The sequence below is a fragment of the Lepidochelys kempii genome, chromosome 1, assembly GCF_965140285.1.
Source record: "Lepidochelys kempii isolate rLepKem1 chromosome 1, rLepKem1.hap1, whole genome shotgun sequence".
NCBI lineage: Eukaryota > Metazoa > Chordata > Testudines > Cheloniidae > Lepidochelys > Lepidochelys kempii.
In genome coordinates this window covers 107,919,388-107,944,466 of record NC_136380.1, presented here as the reverse complement: position 1 = coordinate 107,944,466, position 25,079 = coordinate 107,919,388, and the positions used below count along the sequence as shown (strand labels likewise).

General features: G+C 39.8%; 1 protein-coding gene across 6 annotated transcripts in view; it reads right to left on the bottom strand.

Annotated features, from left to right (window-relative positions):
* Positions 1-25,079, bottom strand: part of MYO16 (myosin XVI) — a 610,604-nt gene that overhangs the window by 214,016 nt on the left and 371,509 nt on the right. For all 6 annotated transcript variants that reach the window (XM_073349543.2, XM_078853554.1, XM_073349529.2 and 3 more), the window contains one exon: positions 13,599-13,746. In XM_073349543.2, the coding sequence (XP_073205644.1) occupies positions 13,599-13,746 (148 nt within the window). The remainder of the gene's footprint in view (positions 1-13,598; positions 13,747-25,079) is intronic.

Sequence of the window (25,079 nt, the reverse complement as noted above, 5' to 3'; positions counted from 1 at the left end):
TTTATATCGAACTTTCTTTGGCCCCCCGCTCCTTGTCCCCTGACCGCCCCCTCTAGAGACCCCCTGTCCCTAATCACCCCCAGCACCCCACCCCCTACCCAACCCCCCTTGCTCCCTGTCCCCTGACTGCCCCATCCACACCTCCGCCCCCTGACAGGCACTCACCAGCAGCTGCAGAAGCGGAGCAGCCTGGCCCCCGCCCACTCCACTCCGCCAGCTTCCAGCCACGGCACTCCGCTTCCCACCGCCGGTGAGTGCAGGGAGGTTGGGGAAAGGACACCCACAGCACTCACCGGAGGCGGGAAGCAGAGCGCCAAGGCTGGGAGCTGGCGGAGTGGAGCGGGCTGGGGCTGGGCTGCTCTGCTTCTGCCGGTGAGTGCGTGGGGGGGGGGCGATCCCCTCCTCCAAGGCCCCTCCCCCAAGTGACATGGCTGGGGCTGGGGCGAGGGAAGTAGAGTGGGCTGCTCCCAGCCCCCTGCTAATCACCCGAGCCACTCTAGGCCTGCGGGGCCCCTTTACTGTGTTGTTTGCAAACCCATGTTATATCAGGTCGCGTTATATTGGGATAGAGGTGTATATTGATTTCTATTACAACACAGAATACAAAGTGTACAGTGTTCATTTTATATTTATTTTTTTAATTACAAATATTTGCACTGTAAAAAACAAAAGAAATAGTATTTCAATTCACCTAATACATTCAATCTCTTTATCATGAAAGTTGAACTTACAAATGTAGAATTATGTACAAATAATAACTGCATTCAAAAACAAAACAATGTAAAACTTTGGCACCAGGAAGTCCACTCAGTCCTAGTTCTTGTTCAGCCAATCGCTCAGACAAACAAGTTTGTTTACATTTGCAGGAGCTAATGCTGCCCGCTTCTTGTTTAAAATGTCACCTGAAAGTGAGAACAGGCATTTGCATGGTGCTGTTGTAGCCGGCGTCGCAAAATGTATATGTGCCAGATGCGCTAAAGATTCATAAGTCCCTTCATGCTTCAACCACCATTCCAGAGAACATGCGTCCATGCTGATGATAACTTCTGCTCAATAACAATTCAAAGCAATGTGGACCGATGCATGTTGATTTTCATCGTCTGAGTCAGATGCCACCAGCAGAAGGTTGATTTTCTTTGGTGGTTCTGGTTCTGTAGTTTCTGCATCTGAGTGTTGCTCTCTTAAGACTTCTGAAAGCATGCTGCACACCTCATCCCTCTCAGATTTTGGAAGGCACTTCAGATTCATAAACCTGGGGTTGAGTACTGTAGTTATCTTTAGCAATCTCACATTTGTACCTTCTTTGTGTTTTGTCAAATCTGCAGTGAAAGCTATAACATGAAATATATGACAGAATACGGGTAAAACCACAGCGCAGGAGACATACAATTCTCCCCCAAGGAGTTCAGTCACAAATTTAATTAACACGTTATTTTTTTTAACAGGCATCATCAGCATGGAAGCATGCCCTCTGGAATGGTGTCCTGGAAGCACGAAGGGGCATACGAATGTTTATCATATCTGGCACATAAATACCTTGCAATGCCAGTTACAAAAGTGACATGTGAACATCTGCTTTCACTTTCAGGTGACATTATAAACAAGAAGCGGGCAGCATTATCTCCTGCAAATGTAAACAAACCTGTTTGTCTGAGTGATTGGCTGAACAAGAGGTAGGACTGAGTGGACTTATAGGCTCTAAAGTTTTACATTGTTTATTTTTGAATGTGGTTATTTTTTGTACATAATTCTACATTTGTAAGTTCAACTTTCATGATAAAGAGATTACACTACAGTTCCTGTGTTAGTGAATTCAGTGGGAGTTGATGGTATTGTGCACCTCACAGGAGGCATTCAACAACTCTCAGGATTGACCATGTATGAGACACGGAACCACAATGGTCACATAAACAGTGGTTTCCCTTAAAAAGTCAACATTTACTAAGTTACCGCATCACAGAATCTAAGATACCATAATTGCCTGCTAAGTACAGGGAAACTATACTTTTGAAACTTAGTATTTATTAACTAACTTTAAAATCATGACGGATGTATATAATATATGCACATTACCACCTACGTTTTCATAATTGACTGACAAATTTTAGATGCCCAATTTGAGAGGTCTTAATGAAGGCTGATTTTTGCCAAGTGTGTGCTCAACATTTTCTGAAAATCAGGTCCCTTTTAAATGTCTCAAAATGGAGGCAACCAAAATCACACATCACTTTTGAAAATTTAGGCTGGAAGTTTTTGAAAAAATAGTTATATTTGAAAAAAGATTGGTGATTTCAGGCTGTACATTATTAGTAGCTTAATTCTGAGTTATAATGAGCTCTGTTTGTGAAACTAACTTTTGGGCAACTGGTGTACACAGAAATACCATTTACAATGTTTTCTTATCTTTCCAGAGAGAGCACACTACTTAGCTTGGGTATGTGCAAATTATACACACCAAAGCAGAACACTAGGTACTGCAAATATTAGAGATGATGCTATATGCAGTTATATGCATCCAGAGCTTTACTAGCTTTTCCTATTTAGTTAGACTTAGTAATTTTGCACCTTGACTAGTATAATCTCTTTTACATCCTTCCTCTTTTTCTCTCCCCTATAGTCTCTCCCTCTTTGCTTTTGTCCCCCCTCTTCGGTATTCTGTTCATATTCTGTTCTCATTCCCATCTATAAAGCGTTGCACAACTCTGTTGCCACCTACAACTAATTCTCTGATCTAAATTCTTCCTTCTCACTCCTGTTGTTCCCAATGCTCTGCCCAACCCTCTCCCATCACTTATGATGGGACCAAACAAAAAGCCATATTTCGAATAATTTCAAATCAATCTTAAAACCCCACCTGCTGTGCAAAGCAGGTGGGTGCTAATAAACACATCTAATTCCACTGCTGTGACTTGTATCATTGCACTGTGCTCTTACTGTTAATGAATTGCAAGGTCTTCAGGGAAGGGGCTGTATTTTGTGTAAGGCTACGATTTAGTCACATGTATTTTTAGTAAAAGTTATGGACAGGTCACGGGCAATAAACAAGAATTCATGGCCTGTGACCTGTCCATGAGTTATACTAAAAATACCTGTGATTAAATTTTGGGGTGGGGTGCTGGGAGGCGTGGGGGGTTGCTGCTGGGGGACCACAGGGACTGCTGCTAGGAGAGGGTGGCTGGGGCCAGCAGCACCAACTGCTGTGGCCAGCAGACTGTGGCTGCTCTGGCTGGCTTCCCAGGGATAACTGCTCGGGGCCATGGACCGCTGCTGTTCCAACCACCCCGGCACCACTGCTGGGGGCCGCTGGAGCAGCAGCTGGTGTGTCTTTCCCCAGGGCCACTTGAGCAGTTGGCCCCGGAACCAGATGCTTGGGCGGCCCTGGGATCAGCCACACTGGCCCCTGCAGAAGTCAAAGAGGTCGCAGAAAGTCACAGAATCCATGCCTTCCGCAATCTCTGTAACACACATGGAGCCCTAACTATGTATATTCTAATGACGACTGGGAAAACTTAGTTTGCCTGATTTCAGACAGAAACAAATAATTGGGGGTTTGAGAGTTCAGTCAGAACTTGAACGTTTATATTCAACTTAAGAGAGACTATGAAAAAAGGAGCAGAGCTGGGGAAGAGACAATTCTATCAAAAATAGATGCAGCATATATATTATATCTATTAAATATGTATATAATATGTACACTATATATAAAACACTGTTTGTGCCAGTGTGCCTTCAAGGGTGTATCCACCAGCAAAATACAGTGGTCTTTAGTTAAGAAAAACAAATGTTGCTCTTTAAACTGAGAAAGAAAGAAAGAAAGAAAGAAAGAAAGAAAGAAAGAAAGAAAGAAAGAAAGAAAGAAAGAAAGAAAATCTGATTTTCCTCCCCAAAACACCTATATAAATCAGGAGTAACTCCACTGAGGACAATGAGGCTACACTGAAATGAAATCAGCTTGAGTGAAAATACAGTGAGACTCTACAGCATTAAGTTATACAAAGGAAGAGCTAGCAAATTGTGAAACCTATAAAGTCTCATAAAAATCTCTAATTCTCTGAGATACAGAACCTTCATCCTTAATTCCAACAACTGTAACACATAATGTTCATAGGTAGCATTATATATAAAAAAACCCTCCACATAATAGTTTGATAAACTAATAATAAAAGCTACATTTTTCATTAGATTGGAGTCAGAATCTCCATTTATCTTGGACACAAAGTCAAGGAGAAGGCTTTTTAACACAGTGCTCTAAAATAATTCCAGTCAAGGTGGAATGATTTGTAGAATGATTCCAGTGATATCTCACTTTTAAAATGAAATTTCTAATGGACATTTTGTAGATAAAGATGTATGCTGCTTTGGGATAATAGGGGAATGATGTGATTTCAACAATTGCTTCTGTACATCTGACCACATAAGTCACATTACTTTAAAATAATTCTTATCTTGGTTGAAATATTAGGTGTAGTTGGGTTTATTCATGCTATTAGTTCAGGCAAAACCTACTCAAAACATTTATCTTAATGTATACACATCTAAGACTACGACAAAAAGGTTAATGGCAAATGTATTGATGGCAAAGCTCCAAGGTGGATAAAAATGGTCAATTACCTAAGATTCAAATTAGGGAAAAGGGAAGTGACAAATAGTGTAGGCAACTGCAGTGTGTCCACCTGGGTCATGGGACATGCAGCAAGACATACAAAATGGAAATGGACACAAAACTAGGAGGGCTGGTTGATATTCAGGTGTAGGGAAAATGGTTTAAAATATATGGGGTAGGTGGGTTAACAAGTGATTTATGCAATTTAATGCATGAAAAAAGTAGGTTGGGCAGACTATTACAAAGAGTTTTGTTTGTTTATGAAATGCTTAGAGGCAAAAGAGTTATTAGAAAACTCTTGCCTTGCTTGCTTGCTGTACCCTTAGCAGTTGAAACCTGAAGGAGTATACACTTTTTATACTTTCAGAGTGTCCTGCATCATGGAAAGTTGGGTTGAGTGGCTCCAAAAGCACTGCCTTCTAGAAGATTCCAAATTTGTGTGCCATAGGGATGCACTTATCCCATCAATAGGGATACTCATGTGCAATTCTAGAATAATCACCACTTAACTTCACATTGTTCTAGTATTCTTTAGAAAAGAGGGGTGCCGAATACACACAAAAATTTTGAGGCATGAGACATTCGGTCAGCCAAAACAGTGCACTTTGAAAACAGTCTCTTATGCTCTTTTCTAAGCCACTCACTTTCCTTCACTGCTTTTTCATTGTCGTTTTTGACAAATGAAGTTTATCATTTAAATTGGAGGAATGATATTCTCAGTGATCAAGCAAAGAAGTGATGATCAATTCAGATTTTAATGACTAATCCAGTTACTTCATTGCAGTAGCTACTTTATACATGAAGTTAATGTGAGATTTTCTTACTGGCACCAAAAAATCATAAGAGGAAATACTGGTTAGGAAATGCCACATAGTGACATGCCTTTTCCTGATAGATGTGAGCTGCATAGTTACTAATGTGAGTGAATGTAAGTGTATATGCATTTTCCCACTCTTTAATGCCTGTAAATTGTTTATTATTGCACATATAGTTTTTGCACAAGTAGTGTAGCTGATTTTAAAAGATAAAAGGTGGGGGAAGGAGCAGACATCAGAGGGGAGGACTTAAAAACAGCTGTCCAGCAAGCATTCCACTGAGGCCACCCAATCAACTCACACATACTACCAAACAGCCATAAAACTGTAACTAGTATGGACATTACCAACATGGTTTAGACTGAAGTTGGTGATCTAGAGTTGAATAGCTTCCAAACCTGTCACCAGTCCCTAATCCATCCAGTATCCTTTCAAACGATGATTCTAATATACATATTTAAATGGAATATGTCAATTTCTAAATGCTAATATACCTGATCACTTAAAGTAGATTATTATTTAATAACTTCAAATATGAAAATAATAATATAATTATTACCCCATAAACATTTAACAATTATCCTCTTTCTGACCACTGAGACTCTATAATCAGCCCTGACTCTGTCTAAATCATAGTGCATGTCTATCTACACCCTGTTTCAAGCTTCTTTCCAGGCCTTTTCTTAATGCTCTTTTTTTGCCCACAATGATCATACCTTTTCCCCCTCAGTATGAGCCAAACTTTCTCCCTTCAGTCCTTAGAACACACTTCCTTCACCAAGATTCCCACTGCAGATCAAATGCATGCTGATCTGCCCCGACACCATGTCTCTTCGTTCTGTAAATGTCTAATGTAGCTTTCATGTCCCTCAAGGAAAGGACCTGTCTTAACTATGAGATTGTAAAGGATCATGCACATCCATAGGACTAGAAAAGAAACACGTATAATAATTAGCATACATTTATTTTAACTCACAGTACAATAACTTTCTTAATAAATCTAAATTCAATCCATACCCAGTCACAAAAGCAAACACAAAACAGGACAACCTGAAATTAACCTTTAAACCATTTATCATTTACTTTCATTAAAAACCATAATAAACTTCTATAGTTCTTTTAAAACAGACAATACCAACAGAGAGCCTGGAAATTCCAAATACAGCCCCCGCCCCTAATTCAAATGCATGCAAATGAGGTCATTCAAACATCCTTTATTCACCCAGTAGCAGCATCTTGAGAATCTCTCTTCACTCCTGACTCTCCCCTCTCTGTTCGGTCTTGCATCTCTAATACTATTGCCAATATCTCAGTGTAGACATTCTGCCACCAATTGAAAGTTATCTGGTTAAAAACAGAATTTATTTTCCCCCTTATTTGTCCCTCCCTTTTCTATCACTGCTATTAGTTACACTTTCATCTCCGTCACCTAGGCTCACAATCTCAGCATCACACTTGCCTCCTCTATTTATTCCCCTCCACCTTCCAAGCTGTTTCCACAGTTCATGCTTTTCATTTCCAGAAATTGTTTTTCATCAGCATTCCTGCCTATAAAATCCTTGTCCATGCCTTGGTCATCTCTGACATTGCCTATGGAAGTCTTTTCAAATCTTGCCTCCCGTTTCTCTCTTAATTCCCACCCACTCAGTCCATCAAAAATGTGAATGACAAAATCATCTTCCTCGCTTCCTCTTCATCTTCATCAAAGCATCACTCCCATTTTCTAACCTATTCATTAGCTTCCATTCACTTATGCATCATTTCCAAGTTCCCAGCCCTGACAATTAAACTGGTGCACAATTCCAGCCCTGGCTACATCACAGGTCTTATTGTTCTGACTCCTTATCTCACTTTTTCCACTGTGTCAGATCTTCCTGCCTATCTGCTTCTTTTGTCTCCTCCCACGCTCAGCTTTGTACCTTCTGACATGTAGTAACCTGTGACTGGAATAGTCTCCCATCCTATACAAAACTACCATCATTCAAAGCCATCCCTAAAAATACATCTTTCATGATCCTTTCAACATCACTCCATCAATTGTAGCGAGAGAGTGAAAGGAGAAAGTGTTCGAAATATATATATATTTTTTAAAGAAGTGAAAATCTACAACACTTAAAAGCTGGTTCATAGCCAATTTCTTCTCTAGTCATTTGCTATGAGATTCTGGCCCAGTTGAAATCAATGGCAAAAGTCTCATTTCATCCCAGAGTTTCTTGTTTGTACCATCTATTAACCTCATAAATCAGGTTCTCAGAGAAGGGACAACATGTCATCCATGCCAGATGATGAAGCTTAAAATAAATTAATAATATTTTTTATTTCTTTAAATAAAAATGTTCATTTTTATACTGAAAATCAGGAACAAATAAGAGTTGTTTTAAAGCCTTTCCTACTCATCGTGCTTGATTAAATCTCAGTGGGAACAAAGGCGTAGCCAGTGACCTTAACAAACCATGGATAATCTTGAGACTGTTCAGTCTTCACTTTAATGGCTGCAATTTTAAACAAATTAAGAAAGGAACAAAAGTCAGACACAAACCATTTCAACCAGCTGAGCATGAACTAAAATTCAGTTTCAAAGGGGATTTTACCTAATTCAATTTGTTATTAGTATCATGCTTACACATGTTTAAAGAAAACATGACAGATTCAATCATTGGTGTTACCAGAATGATATGATCTCATCGAAGTATCAGTCAGAAAGAAGAAGTTGATGATGGGCCAAATCCTGCTTGCCTTACTCATGCAAAGAGTGTCATGATGTTAAATTAATCTCTGGTGTAACTGTGGCAACCAGGATGAACCTGGCTAACTGAACTATTCGTGTGTAACAAAAGCATAATACGGACCAAAATGTTTCTTAACCGTGAAAACGACAATCTACTGTATATAACTAAAGCAAAGCTTTATCAATAAAAGTAACTTTATGTATATATTCTGCTATCAATTACTTCTGGAGCTGGATACGATGTACAAGTGTAACTTCGACAGACCCCAGTCGTCAGTGGGCGGGATTGAACCTGGGACCTCAGTGCATGAGCCTCTATTGCATGAGCTAAAAGCCAACTGGCTCTTAGCTAAGGCTGTAGAGCAGACTCATTTAACTTTCTCTAAGTGGTCGGGGTACCACTAGATGGGATAGAACACCACACCCAGGAGTGTGTGGGTTACACATGTAGCTATTTAGAAATATTACTTTGTTCTTTTTGAATATTGATCCGCTATTGATGAGATAACGTCTTTGTTCGTATGAATCTAATTATCCAGGTCTTTGCTGAGTTGTTTCTTGCAGGAACTCCTTGCAAAGTAAACGCAAACTGTGCTGTTTTCTGAATAAACTCAGGGATTCCAAACCATTTTTGCTAAAGAGGAATAAATTAATGCTCTCAAGCACAGCTAAACAATCTTCAAAGGGTTTGCTGTTTTCTGAATAAACTCAGGGATTCCAAACCATTTTTGCTAAAGAGGAATAAATTAATGCTCTCAAGCGCAGCTAAACAATCTTCAAAGGGTTTACAAGAAAAAAAATTAGGAGACAGATTTCACTGATTTTTCCCCTTTGAAATGATCTTTCTAGGGAAGCAATGTAGCTCCATATTTGTTTCAAAGTTGCTGTACTAACTCATTCTATCTGAAATGTGGCAACATATTTAAATTCCAAAAGAGTAAGGAACTTAAGGTGTTACCAAGCAGTGCTACCATAAACATTTGTGCTTAAAAAAAATCAGTGTAGATAAAGGTTTTCCACCAGAAATGAAAATTACATCATCAGCCTCTTTACAGGCCTGAAAATCTAGGACAGCTGTTTTATTCAAGCGTCAGCCAGTATGGAACGATGCACAAACTGTCAGAAAATGCCAAGGAAACATTCAAACACTGACACATCAAAGGACCCATTTCTGATTATTTTAATTATTATTGTTCTTTATTTTTTTGCTGTTATCTAGTTGAAGCTGTGAACAGATGACCAATTTAAGAGGGGGAAAAAAAGGAAGAGTTACTAAGCCTTGAGTAACTGTGATTCTTCAAGTTGTGTGGTTCACATGGATTTCACTCTTGATGTGCACGTGCCCCTTGCACTCAAGATTAGATTATTCTGAGCAGCAGTGTTAGCTGGGGTTTTGCCTGTGTCCTAGATGTCCCTGTGCCATGCTGCCCAAGGACATGAAGCGTAAAGGAGGCTCAGCTGTGCCTCACCTTCTCCACCAATACAGAATCCTGGAAGAGTAAGACTCCGTAATAGTGGAATGGAGGACGAGTTGTGAAATCCATCTGGACAACACATCTTGATGCACTACAGTTACTGCAAGGTAAGCCACTGCTCTTTCTTCTTTGAGTGACTGTCCACATGGATCTCACTCTTGATGATTAAGAAATAGTTATCTGTTTCCTTGGAGGTAGGTATATGAAATCTTCTTTAACAATGACTGGAGGACAGACCTACCAAAAAAGGCATCTGCTCTAAAAGCATCTACCAAAAACTAGAGTCTTGTAAATGTGTGGACTTAGCTCCATGTAACTGCCCTACAAATTTCAGAAATAGGAACATTCTTGAAACAGGCAGCAGAGGCTGTCTGAGCTGTACATAAGAACATAAGAATGGCCATACTGGGACAGACCAAAGGTCCATCCAGCCCAGTATCCTGTCTACCGACAGTGGCCAATGCCAGGTGCCCCAGAGGGATGAACCTAACAGGTAATGATCAAGTGATCTCTCTCCTGCCATCCATCTCCACCCTCTGACAAACAGAGGCTAGGGACACCATTCCTTACCCATCCTGGCTAATAGCCATTAATGGACTTAACCTCCATAAATTTATCCAGTTCTCTTTTAAACTCCGTAATAGTCCTAGCCTTCACGACCTCCTCAGGCAAGGATTTCCACAGGTTGACTGTGCGCTGTGTGAAGAAGAACTTCCTTTTATTTGTTTTAAACCTGCTGCCCATTAATTTCATTTGGTGGCCCCTAGTTCTTATATTATGGGAACAAGTAAATAATTTTTCCTTATTCACTTTCTCCACACCACTCATGATTTTATAGACCTCTATCATATCCCCCCTTAGTCCCCTCTTTTCCAAGCTGAAAAGTCCTAGCCTATTTAATCTCTCCTCATATGGGACCCGTTCCAAACCCCTAATCATTTTAGTTGCCCTTTTCAGAAACTTTTGTAATGCCAGTATATCCTTTTTGAGATGAGGGGACCACATCTGTATGCAGTATTCAAGATGTGAGCGTAGCATGGATTTATATAAGGGCAATAAGATATTCTCCGTCTTATTCTCTATTCCTTTTTTAATGATTCCTAACATCCCGTTTGCTTTTTTGACTGCCGCTGCACACTGTGTGAATGTCTTCAGAGAACTATCCGTGATGACTCCAAGATCTTTCTCTTGATTAGTTGTAGCTAAATTAGCCCCCATCATATTGTATGTATAGTTGGGGTTATTTTTTCCAATGTGCATTACTTTACATTTATCCACATTAAATTTCATTTGCCGTTTTGTTGCCCAATCACTTAGTTTTGTGAGAGCTGTTTGAAGTTCTTCACAGTCTGCTTTGGTCTTAACTATCTTGAGCAGTTTAGTATCATCTGCAAACTTTGCCACCTCACTGTTTACCCCTTTCACCAGATCATTTATGAATAAGTCCTAGGGGAACACCACTAGTTACCCCTCTCCATTCTGAAAATTTACCATTTATTCCTACCCTTTGTTCCCTGTCTAACCAGTTCTCAATCCATGAAAGGATCTTCCATCTTATCCCATGACAACTTAATTTACATAAGAGCCTTTGGTGAGGGACCTCATTAAAAGCTTTCTGGAAATCTAAGTACACTGGATCCCCCTTGTCCACGTGTTTGTTGACCCCTTCAAAGAACTCTAATAGATTAGTAAGATATGATCTCCCTTTACAGAAACCATGTTGATTTTTGCACAACAATTTATGTTCTTCTATGTATCTGACAATTTTATTTCTTACTATTGTTTCAACTAATTTGCCCGGTACTGACGTTAGACTTACCAGTCTGTAATTGTCAGGATCACCTCTAGAGCCCTTTTAAAATATTGGTGTTACATTAGCTATCTTCCAGTCACTGGATACAGAAGCTGATTTAAAGGACAGGTTACAAACCATAGTTAATAGTTCTGCAATTTCACATTTGAGTTCTTTCAGAACTGTTGGGTGAATGCCATCTGGTCCCGGTAACTTGTTACTGTTAAGTTTCTCAATTAATTCCAAAACCTCCTCTAGTGACACTTCAATCTGTGACAATTCCTCAGATCTGTCACCTACAAAAGATGGTTCAGGTTTGGGAATCTCCCTAACGTCCTCAGCCATGAAGACTGAAGTACAGAATTAATTTAGTTTCTCTGTGATGACTTTATTGTTGTTAAGTGCTCCTTTTGTATCTCAATCATCCAGGGGCCCCACTGGTTGTGGAATGAGCTCTACTATGGGTAGGTGGATCTAACTTGGCTATCTTCTAATAAGTTCTTATAGAGTGGACACCTATTCTGATAATCTTTGTGAGGGTAGTGCCTGACCCTTAAGTCTATCAGCAAAAGCCATAAACTGTCTAGGTACTGTATGTTCCTGAGTGTTTTTGTCCTGTTAAGGTACCATGACAATACCCTTACTACATCAAGTGTATGAAGTTTAGCTTCCACTGGGGTTGAGTGTGGCTTGGGGAAGGAAGCTGGGAGATGAATAAATTTGTTCAAATGGAATTCTGTAACAACTTTGAGACAGAGCTTGGGATGAGGCCTAAAGTGACTGTCTTTATGAAACATGGCATAAGGGAGATACTGCCATGATGGCCTGTATCTTCCTTTCCATTTGAGCTGACATAATGGCTACTAAAAAGTCAGTCTTCATTGATACATAGTAGAAGGAATAGGTTTGTTAAGGACTCAAAGCTGGTACCCATCAATCCTGTTAACAATATACTGAGGTGACAAGAAGAAGGGGGATCCCAAACTGGGAGGAAAAAAAAAAAGCCTGTAAGGAATCTAGTCACTGAAGAGTGAGAAAATATAGCATGGCCCTGGACAGGAGAACAATGTGCAGATGTTGCTGCCATATGAATCTCATGGAACTAACAGAAAGTCCAGATTGTTTAAGGGCTAATAAATAGTCTGGTAGAGCTAAAATGGGTGTTGTTGAGGGTAACAGCTGGTACTAAGATGATCAGCTGGTTTGGGTTCTCTACAAGTCAGGTTACTTTGTAGCAAGACAGGGTGTGAATCTAGAGTGTACAAGTTTGCCGCACAGTACCATTCCATGTGGACACTGCTACAGTGCAGTGAACGTGCTGGAGTGGAGTCTGGCTTGCTACTGTACTCTGGGATGTTCAGTGGACCGTGTAGCAGTATCCACAGAAAACATTACCGTGTGGCAAGCTGGGGTGTTGTAGATTCACACTTTGGCTTGCTGCACAGCAACTTGCCATGTAGACAAGCCCTTTGTCAGTCTAGCTGAGACTTTCCTGCTTTGGAGCAGAATGGTCCGAACTTTCCCTGAACAGCTTCTTTTGATGACTGTTAGCCAGCCAGCATCCAGACTGTCAGATGTTTGGAATGTCAGATCTGACTGTTGTGCTGTGAGACTGTGTTGGGCAAAGAGGCAAAATAACATGGGGCTGTGCTGAGTGCTTCACCAGATCTGAATGCCATAACTGCCTGGCCCCTCCTGGGACTCTCATGTTCATAGATCCTGCATCTTGCCTCAGATTCTTCAGGACTCTCAGTATCATGAGGATCAGGGTAAGGTATACATCAGTCCCAGAGTCCAGGGGAGGAGAAAGGGATCTGACGGGAATCCTTTGCTGGAGGTGTCTCTGGAGCAGAACACTAGCATTTCTTGTTCTGGTCTGGGACAAACAGCTCTAGAAATGGTTATCCCCTTTTTCAAAAAAAATCTAGGGCACAGGCCTGGCCCCCACAGAAACTTAATGCTAAAAGAATCTGATCTCATATGCCTGGGTTGCATGTACACTGAGAATGAAACCCATGTATGTGGACAATCACTTAAAAAAGAACAATAATTTTAAGCAAACATCTTTTCAAAATGAGGACTCTGTGTTCAACAGAAGTAGAAGGTGCTCAGCATCTCTGAGGAGTAAGGCATGAAACAGAAAAAAAAAATTAGCTCCATAGCAAACATGAAATTGGTCTCCTACCTGTGTGCAGACAAATTACTGAGGTACAGGCTGTACTTTTCTTCAGCCGACAGCCCATCCATCAACAAGTAAAAAACAAGAAAATTGCTCTGGTTGAGAGGCTGCATGACAACACGGGACTTCTCCAGCATGTACGTATAAATCCTTGCTGATTAAAACAAAAACAAACAAACAAACAAGCGAATCATTAAATGGATTGTTTTTGACGTAAATTAAAAACCATTAGCTATCACAAAAGATGGAAAATAGACATTTACGCCTTATATAAGGATCTAATAGTACAAGATGAAAGACAAACATAAATTTAATGCAAGAGCCATAGTCAAAACGCTGCCAGTAAAAACCCAAGAGGTTATAAATATAATGGGTGAAATCCTGGCTCCATTGAGAGTTAATGGAAAAACTCTCTATTGGTGAGCTTGGTAATATTGGTGGTCTTATATATTTTGCTTATCAGAGGAAACAGTAGTCAAACCTTTGAAAGAGGGAGAAACAGACCAACTATAATGTAACTATAAACCTTCCCTGAAATAAGAAAAGAAAGAAACTGAAGTTAAAATGAAATGCAGATATTATTTTTTATTGATTATGCACTCAAAGGAAATGCACTCCAAAAACCTTAACTCTAAATTAAACTTGTTTTGTATACAGGATAATATCAGTACTGTATATTCAGTAAAGTATGCAGCTAGTTTCAACATAAACTTCAGTGCAACATAAGCATTTAATAACTACTGATAAAGTATTTATGACAGATGGTATGGATCTGTAAGTGTTTATGACAGATGGTATGGTCCCTAATTCACAACGGAAATTTAGCATGTAGATGTGGGGATGGGTGTTGTGTTGAAGAAAACCCCAATCTGTTTGTCTGAAAAGATGATACAGAAATTGGCTGGGGCAGAGGTACGCAGACTGCTCTGTGAAATGCAGCATCTGGGCTGGATCATTGAACCTTTAGAGGACAACCAATGAGCATCATTAAGGGACTTTGTGTCCTCGCTGAGCCATCTCCTGGAGTGGGCAGTGAACCAAGACCCTACTGTGCATATACAGAACTGGATAAGACTGGTGTGGTGTGGGGTGTGGCAGGCCTAGTTCAAAGGAAACATGTCTGGACATGCAAGCTGACCCAGAAGGATGGATTAGGTAAAACAGATGGTCCGCAAGCAGGCTGACTAAAGAGTAGTCAGAGGAGAGAACTGCTTTTATGAGATGTAAACTAATCATTCACTTCTCTGTCTTCTCTGTAACTATTCTGAGAATGACTATTTATTTTGCTCATTCGAAGTGTAAACCTAAATACAGTAAGCACTGTTTCTTTTCTTTTAATTCTATTTGCTCTCTCTTTTTAATAAATCTTGTCTTGGTTTTGCTTACTGGTGTATGAATAGTTGGTTCCATACAAACATCCACGAAGAGAGGTGCAGAAAAGTAAAGCATTTTTTGGATACTACACCTCCTTCTCAGTCTCAATCAAGGGGCATAAACAAAGGTGTCTACTCCCAGTAAATTGGGTTGCTTTTAGGCTGCAGTAGATGAACATATGGGGAAAAGTCAAAGAAGGTGAGAGTTGAGTGGGGTGTTGGTCACAGTGTGCATTGTAATGGATTTAAAGCTGCATATGTAACTGTTCTGACTGTGTGTTTTGGGTATTGCACTTCTGCATTTCTGGAAGTCCTCTGTCTCCTACTACATGGTTCTCAAAGCTGGTCCACTGATTGTTCAGGGAAAGCCCCTGGCGGGCCGAACCGGTTTGTTTACTTGCCATGTCTGCAGGTTCGGCCGATCACAGCTCCCACTGGCCGTGGTACGCCGCTCCAGGCCAATGGGGGCTGCGGGATGTAGCGCGGGCCAAGGGACGTGCTGGCCACCCTTCCCGCAGCCCCTATTGGCCTGTAGCGGCAAACCGCAGCTAGTGGGAGCCGCGATCGGCCAAACCTGTGGCCCGCAGCTGGTAAAGAAACCGGTCCAGTCCGCCAGGGGATTTCCCTGAACAAGCGGCGGACTGGCTTTGAGAACCACTGTCCTAGAAGCAGCCACCATTTCTGTTCAATTTAGATATAACCTCTTACAGAAGATATACACATTGGATCCATACATGTACTGTCTTGCATCTTGTGCAGTCATTTATGTGCAAAGGGAGCGAAAAGTAGTTATAAAATTATTCCATTCTGATTTGAAAGAATTATACACCCATTTTTTCACAAGTGTCAATTATTGGAAAAGGTGCAAAGCAGTGGAGAATTGGGCCCACTGTACTCTCATGGAAACTCCCCCTCTCCTTTTTGTTGTTTTCCTTTAAAGTCATTTACACTGAAAGTTTCTCATTGTATATATAAAACGTAATAGTTATAATGATAAGGATTTCAGTGCAAAAATTCCCACTGGCGGTGCCAAGCTTTGACTTCATCTCTAAAGCTGCCATTAGCAATCAAAATCACTATCACAATTTTTTCCCTAAGTAGAGATGTTAGGACAGATACTTCAGGGCTGTATGGCTGCTTTGTGCCACACGTGTGACATAATCTTGACCTAAAGCCATGATTTAAACCATTCCACAGAGGATGAACCCACTGGGGTCATACAGCCAGCACAGGACATAGAGCCAGCATGTCAGTCATCTAGCCTACTGTTGGTACAGTAAGAAAAAGGGGACAATGGTGGAAGAAAGAGATGTGTCTTGAAAACCATTATGCTGATCCTGGCCTGTGTTTTGGCCCCCCGTTTTACTGTTGCTGCACAGCATTTACTGCAGATCTGCTACTCTAACACAGATCGACAGCACAGGGAATCTGGCCTGAACAGAAAGGCCCAAGAATCAGAGTCATTACGTGACTGCGGTTCCACCAAAGTGGAATAGAAAATATGAATCTGATTAATTAATAAGTTAAACATTCAGTGATGCCGAACACTTGTACATGCCAACATTATCAGGCCTTATTTAGGCAGTCAAAACTAAAACCAACCTCATTCAACTACTTTAAGAAATCCACTTAAATAATGATAAATGTGCCTATTAATCATCTTGGTTTGCTCATCTCCAGATATGGGAAGAACTGTTAAGAACTATCAGGTTTCTGATCAGCATGAATCAAAAACATCATCCTGTTAATGCAGCTTAATGGAATTCAGAAACAAACCTAACAGTGCACTATTCTTCTATAAGGTGAAATATGTTTTTTTAATCCGTGTGTGAAATAAAATGTATAAAGTTAAGGAAATATAATAGAGTTCTAAACCAAAGATGTACTGTATTATTTTTGTCCAGTAGAAATTATGCCTATACACAGCGAGGAAATTTCCACTCCCTTTCATAGATCACTTGACCTAGTCAGTAGCTACAAAGTCAGCAAGCAGACTCTGTATTGTAAGTGTGGACATTTGGTCCTTTTTTCAGCAATTCATTCTTTGAAACTGCATCTCTCTCTCTCTCTCAAAGACCATGCTGTCTTCAGCAGAGCTGTTTCAAAAGACAAAATAATGTTTGATGGATTAGAGCTGAACCATTTTGTGAGAATATATCAGAGAGCTGTTTTGGCTCCACTCTCTTCACTTTTTGTATAACAAAAAATAATACTCTGAAAAGTGGTTGAGACCTGAAACCATTTTTTTAGCCAATCACCAGTACTTGTAACACATTGTTTCCTATGCTGTAATGACAAACATTTAGGGGAAAATAAATTCTGCTTCATCTCATGAATCAGGCTGTGTCCTTATGCTTTAATTCTATGGAACTTACTCTCAGAAATAATGGCTTTCTTTCTGAAAGTGAGGCTTGGGAACAGGGAAGTAGGAAACTGTCAGACTTGATTTCCTTGGGGCTTAACTGCTGACTTTCTTTTCAGATTTCTGAGAAGCTGAATACCCTGGCTTACTTCCTTATATCCATGACAGCCAGGTGTCAACTGACTCAGGAAGACATTTTTTCCGCCAACATACTGAAATGTCCACGTTGGGTCTCAATTAACTTCTGGCAATACTAAAATCATCTGGTGTCATTTCTGTGCAATCAGTCTCTTCAGTGACTAAGGAATAAATATAAACAACTACTATAGTCTATCAGGCCAGCTCCAACTTCCATTAAACATTTAACATTTAATTTGCTAGAAACATTTAATTTGTTGTTCTTTGAGAGTCACCCGGATGCATTCCCACTTTTGGGACCTGTTCACTGGTGGTGGTAAGTTTGCGGCCAAGTGGGAATGCTGTAGCCATCAAAGAACAAATAGCAGTTGCTTCAGATTATAGTTAGCATATTCCCAGAAAGGTAATACACAGAATGATGCTCTGAGAAACAACAGTAGGGCACCTGAGCAATTTTAGAAGGTCTTCCCAGTGTTAGATAGGGCTTGAGGGGAGCAAGAAGAAACATTTTGGGATTGCATTGCTTTGGGGAAGGTGGAAGTTCAGACTGTGAGGTCCATTAGGCAGCTATGGAACTTCAGGACCTCACCAGACTGTAATTTATGAGTGGTCCTGGACTCCTTACTTACATTAAACTCTCACAGAGCAGGATCTAGGAGTAGCACTTTCTACCATCTCCACATGACTGGTAGACTGCTTACCATCCTGGAGCACAATGACGACCTTCATTATACATGCAGCTGGACTATAGCAATGCGATATCCATGGCATGAACCATTAATCCTTCAGAAACTCTGAGTACATAATGCTGCAGAACATCTCTTCAACAACATGGGCTACCACAAGTGCATCAAGCCTGTCCTCTGCTTTCTATACTGATTTTCTATTGAGTCAAGTTCAAACTCTTGGTCCTTATCTTCAAGGCACTCAATGACTTGGACCCAGCATATCTAAAAGATCACCTAAAGCTTGGAATTATAGCCAGCATGGGTTTGTCAAGGACAAATCATGCTGAATGAACCGAATTTCCTTCTTTGACAGGGTTACTGGCCTAGTGGATAGAGAGGAAGCAGTAGATGTGATATATTTTGTTTTTGGTAAGGCTTTTTTATGTTGTCCCACATGCTTTTTTCATAAGCAAAGTATGGAAATGTGGTTTAGTTGAAATGAACTATAAGGTGGGCGGAACAACTGGTTGAAAAACTGAACTCAAAGGGTAGCTATCAAGGGTTTGCTATCAAACAGGGAACATGTATATTGTAGGGTTCTGCAGGGGTCTGTCATGGGTCTGATATTATTCAATACTTTCATTAATAGCTTGGATAATGGATTGAAGAGTATCCTTATAAAATCTGTGGATGACACCAAACTTGGACAGGTTGCAAGCACTTTGGAGGACAGGATTGGAATTCAAAATGACTTTAACAAATTGTAGAATTGGTCTGAATTCAACAAGATTTCTGCAGCTTAGAGCACGGGTCACTTTCAGCTTTAAACTAGTATAAATGGTGGAATATCTGTTACGTGATGTCTTTAAATCATGATTTGAGGACTTCAGTAAATCAGCCAGAGGTTATAGGACTGTTACAGGAGTGGGTGGGTGAGGTTCTGTGGCCTGCAATATGCAGGAGGTCAGACTGGATGATCATGGTGGTCCCTTCTGACCTTAAAGTCTGTGAGACGAAATTCAATAAAGGCAAGTTCAAAGCTCTACATTAGGAAGGAAACAAAATCAAACAAACAATTACAAGTTGGGGAATCACTGACTAAGCAATAGTACTACTGAACGGGATCTGGGGGTTATAGTGGATTACAAATTGAATATGAACCAGCAATGTGATGCAGGTACGAAAAATACTATTGTTCCCTTCTACTCAGTACTGATGAGGTATCAGCTGGAGTATTGTCTCCAGTTTTGGTAGCTACACTTTTAAGAAAGATATGGACGAGTTGGAGAGAGTCCAGAAAAGTACAACAAAAATGATAGGAAGTTTAGAAAACCTTACCTAAAAAGAAAGGTAAAAAACACTGGGCATGTTTAATCTTGAGAAAAGAAGACCAAGGGGTGACCCAATACTAGTTTTCAAATATGTTAAGGGCTGTTAGAAAGAGGATGGTTATCAATTGTTCTCTATGTGCACTTAAGATAGGACAAGAAGTAATTGGCTTAATCTGCAGCAAGAGAGATTTAGGTTAGCTATTAGGAAATTACCCTTAAAGTTAGAAAAATTTAAGTACCAGAATAGGTTACCAAGCAAGGTTGTGGAATCCCCATCATTGGAGGTTTTTAAGGACAGGTTAGACAGTCACTTCTCAGGGATGCTCTAGGTATACTTGGTCCTGCCTCAGCATTGGGGGATGGACTAGATGACCTATCAAGGTCTCTTTCAGTCCTAAATTTCTATGATTCTATGTAGAATGTGACCGACAACTCTGCTTCTCAGGGAAAACGGAACTTTCTTCTATAAGGGTAAACCTCATCTGTAAGCAGATGGAGCTCTTTCAGAGGCTTGCTGGAAGCTGTTGATGTTTGGGTTTGGTAGGGTTATTTATTATGTACACACTATGTGATTGTATTACAGAAGGCAAGATCAAAGAAATGCACCTTGCTTTTCAATCAGAAGATGGTGAGATTTGTGATGGTCCTTGAATTTCCTCAGAAACTAAGAACAACCAGAAAGCTCACCACTTTCTGCTCCAAAACCACGGTGTGTTTCTTTGCCCTGCCTTCTCTAATATAAATTCATAGCAGTATGTATATAAAAAAAGATAAATAACCCTACCAAACACAAACACTCAACTGCATACACCATTCCTACCTTGGGGAGAAGATGAAAGAAAGAATAACCATGTGTGGCAGATGTTAGTGATATTACTTAATGTACTACAGGAAGACCTTCAAGATACTATTGTGATGAAGGAGGTATAAGACCCTACAGAGAAGAGAAGAGAAGAGAAGAGAAGAAATAGGAATCCTGAATCTTTAAACCAACTACAGGATTTTGTTATTTTTTAAGACCCTGACTTATGAGGACTATCAGTCTCCATTTTTCAGCTGTGCACTAAGGCACATTTTTAGGGTGAAAAATGTCCTTTCTAATTAGGGCTGTCAGTTCATAGCAGTTAACTCAAGCAATTAACTCAAAACAAATTAACTCTATTAAAAATTAATTGGGATTAATGGCCGTTTTAATCACACTGTTAAACAATAATAGAATACCAACTGAAATTTATTATAAATATGTTTGGATGTTTTTCTACATTTTCAAATATATTGATTTCAATTACAATGCAGAATACAAAGTATACATTGCTCATTTTATATGATTATTTTTATTATAAATATTTGCACTGTAAAAAAGATAAAATAAATAGTATTTTTCAGTTTACCTCATACAATCTCTTTATCGTGCAAGTGAAACTTCCAAATGTAGATTTTTCTTGGTTGCATAACTGCACTCAAAAACAAAACAATGTAAAACTTTAGAGCCTGTATCAGTGTGCTGCTCTTTTAAGACTGCTGACAGCATGTTCCACACTTCATCCCTCTCAGATGTTGGAAGGCACTGCAGATTCTTAAACCTTGGGTTGAGTGCTGTAGTTATCTTTAGAAATCTAACATCTAGCATTATGCCCCATATTCTTCATAGTAATATTATTATGAGTATGGCAAAATTATGATGTATTTTGTGCAAGATAAGGCACGTGAGATATCATTGGAAAGGTTAAGATTTACTGAATATGATTACCCTACTTGTATGCATATATCATTTTTGTATCTGAAGTTAGGAATATTGTCTATGCATCTATTACAAATGTGTTTACACTTGGGGAACGCCCACTAGACAGAATGCAACCAGTCTAAATGGCTAGCTGGGAAGAGCGATTTGGGAGAACAATAGGCTTCAGAAGATGCTAATCACCCACCTGCCTCAAACAGCCTCTGAGTTATGACTGCAGGGACATGTGACCAAGTCACCTGGTACTGGACTCCATGATACTACTAGTGTTTTCCCACTGACTCGGGGTGGGGAATCAACCTGCGAGACAAAGGATTCCCACCATATGCAAAAACTATTTAAGGCAGGGGAGTGAAACCATCATGGTTCGTTCTTCACTGACTCCCTGCCCAAGAAAGAGGACTCCTGGAAACACCTGAGAAACAAAAGGACTGAACTAGGGGGAAGGGCTGACCCCAGGCTAGAGGGTTGTCTAGCCTGTGAATGGAATATCTAGAGATTTAAGCCGCAAACAAGTGCAGCTTGCCTTCAAGACTCTCTGCAAACTGCCTAGAACAACATTTAGGGTGAAAATTTGCTGTTCATATCCAATTTAATTAGTATATTAAGCTTAGATTGAGTTTTTGTTTTATTTGCTAGGTAATCTGCTTTGATCCATTTGCTATCCCTTATAATCACTTAAAATCTATCTTTGTAGTTAATAAACTTGTGCTGTTTTGTCTAAAACCAGTGCATGTAGAAATCATAACTTGGGTTAGAAAGCTGTATATATCCCTCTCCACATTGAGGGAGAGGGCAAATTTCATGAGCTTACGCTGTACAGTTCTCTGTGCAGTGCAAGACAGCACAATTTTGGGTTTACCTTCTAGAGGCAGGTATGCACTCCAGTATTGGGTAATTCCTTAGCTGATTTCAGTGTCTGTGTGTTTCTGCAGCTGGATGTGTCCCTACCTGTGTGCTGGTGAAAATGTGAGACTGGGAGCGTCTGCAGTTTGTCGCAGCATTACAGGGTGACAGGGAGCCTAGGCTGGTGGGTCAAGCAGGCTCAGTGATACCTCAAGTCCTAGGTGGCACCCCGAAGGGGGGGAACCTGTCACAGGTAGCTTCTTTGTGTTTTTTCATATCTGCAGTGAAAGTGTTCTTAAATTGAACAACATGTCCTGGGTCATCATCCAAGACTGCCATAACACAAAATATGTGGCAGAATGTGGGTAAAACCACAGAGCAGGAGACATACAATTCTCCCCCAAGGAGTTCAGTCACAAATTTAATTAAGGCACAGTTTTTTTTAATGAGCATCATCCGCATGGAAGCATGTCCTGTGGAATAGCGGTCGAAGCATGAAGGGGCATACAAATGTTTAGCATATTTGGCACGTAAATACCTTGCAACATCAGTTACAACAGTGCCATGCGAACACCTGTTCTCACGTTCAGGTGACATTGTAAATAAGCAGAAGGCAACATTACCTTCCTTAAATGTAAACAAACTTGTTTATCTGAGCGATTGGCTGAACAAAAAGTAAGACTGATGGGACTTGTTGGCTCTAAAGTTTTACATGTGTTATTTTTGAGTGCATTTATGTAAAAAAATTCAAAATTTTAAAGTTGCACTTTCACTATAAAGAGATTGCACTACAGTACTTGCATGAGGTGAATTGAAAAAATATTATCTTATCTTTTTACTGTGCAAATATTTGTAATAAAATAATAATATAAAGTGAACACTGTACACTTTGTATTCTATGTTGCAATAGAAATATATTTGAAAATATAGAAAACATCCCAAAATATTTAAATAAATCATATTCTATTGTTTAACAGTGTGATTAAAACTGCGATTAATCACATTTTTAATCTCATGATTAATCACAATTAATTTTTTAATAGTTTGACAGCCCTATTTCTAATGTATATACTTATTTTATTCACATTCAGGGAAGGAACATGAAGCAGCCTTAACATTTGTTTCTCAGAATATTTGGGGCATGGAAATGAGCAAATTAGTCCTGTTTCTATTGTATAAAGCACAACTGTACTAAGTCGCCAAAATGGATATGAGATGTTATTGTTTGATGTAAAATTTAGGTCCTTTCTCATATGTTGAATCACTTGTGATAACAAACCACTGTATTACTTTGGAGGCTCTTACTCACTTCCTTCACATTGAATTATTGGCTGTAATTTTGTCAAGCATTCTCAGTTCTTGTTTCACCTCAGTGTGCATCTTCTATGATAATTTGACGTGAGTCAGACCTCGTAACAAAACATCTTTCATTAAGGTTTCTAAACAACCTAAAATCTTGCCGGTCGTGACCTAATTTTTAAAGTTTTGTTTACAAACCAGCTGCATTTGTCCCTGTTTGCATAAATGTCAGTTATAAAGTCACATCTCAAGAGAATCTGGTGCTTTTGATATTTACACTGTTCATTCATGTTTAAACAGTGCAAGAGACGGTAAATATTGCTGCAAATGCTCTTCCATAGAGATACACAAAATCACTGAGTGGGTTTTAATCTACAGATCAATACAATGGGCCTGATCCTCTTCTCACAGTGGAATAAATCAGGTGTAACTTCACTGAAAAAACTGCAGTAAGATGGCCTATTTCAACTTACAGCTACTAACAACAACGTATTAGCCACTTTTCCTGCTACATTCCTTGTCTTCTGGCACCTTGGCATGTAAATGATGACATCTTAAACTCCCTCAGACTCAGTAAGAGTCACTGGGCCAAATTCAGAGGTGATGTGTAACCAGGTGTAAGTTACATATTAGTATATGTTAAGGGACCTGATTCACCACCATATTATTCCAAACACTGAAATCAACTAAGTGGTATAAAATTGAAGTAACAATCCTGAATCAGAGCCTGGAAGTTTAGCTGCATGTAATTCATGGTGGAGAAAGCTGGTTCAATGTGTGGCCCCAGATCAGTCAGCTAAGAATGTGTATTCTGGGAAAACAAAAAACAGACCCCAGGCATCTCAAACTGAGTACTCAAAATTAGTAGAAACTTTTGACCTTAATGTCTCAGTGGGTCCATTCTGCATATGCAAAATGGAGATAATACCACCACCTCATCTCATAGGGTTGTTATGAAAATAAATTTGTTAATGTTTGTGAAGCACGCAGATATTGTAACGATGAGTGCCATAGGAAAGTCCATGAGGAAATAATAATTCTGTCTTCAGAGCAGGATTTGAATAGTGTGCAGTACATTTAAGGCTTGGGGCCACACATTGAACAATAAGGATAAAACAAAATATATAATACAGTAACTCCTCACTTAACGTTGTAATGTTCCTGAAAAATGCGACTTTATGCTAAACAATGTTAAGCGAATCCAATTTCCCCGTAAGAATTAATGTAAATAGGGGCGTTGGGTTCCAGGGAATTTTTTTCGCCAGACAAAAGACATATATATATACAGTATAAGTTTTAAACAAGTTTAAACAAACAGTTTAATATTGTACACAGCAATGAATGATTATGCAGCTTGGTTGAGGTGGTGGAGTCAGAGGGTAGAATATTTCCCAGCGAATGCCTTGCTGCTGAATGATGAACTAGCACTTGCCTGAGCCCTTAAGGGTTAATATGCTGTTGTTAACGTAGTCTCACACTCTACAAGGCAGCATGGACTGAGGCAGGAGGGAGGAAACACAATAGATGCAGGGCAGTAGTTGCAAACACTTCCCTGCAAAAACTGAACATGATGATGAGCCCACGCTATCCAGCTGGAGCGTACTGCTCCCTCCTCCTGAGAGCATATGCATGGCTGCACAGGTGCTGACTTTCCAAAGTGCTGGGGGGTGCATGCATGAGTGAGAGACATGCATTGTCCCTTTAAGTACAGTGATGCCACTACAAGTAT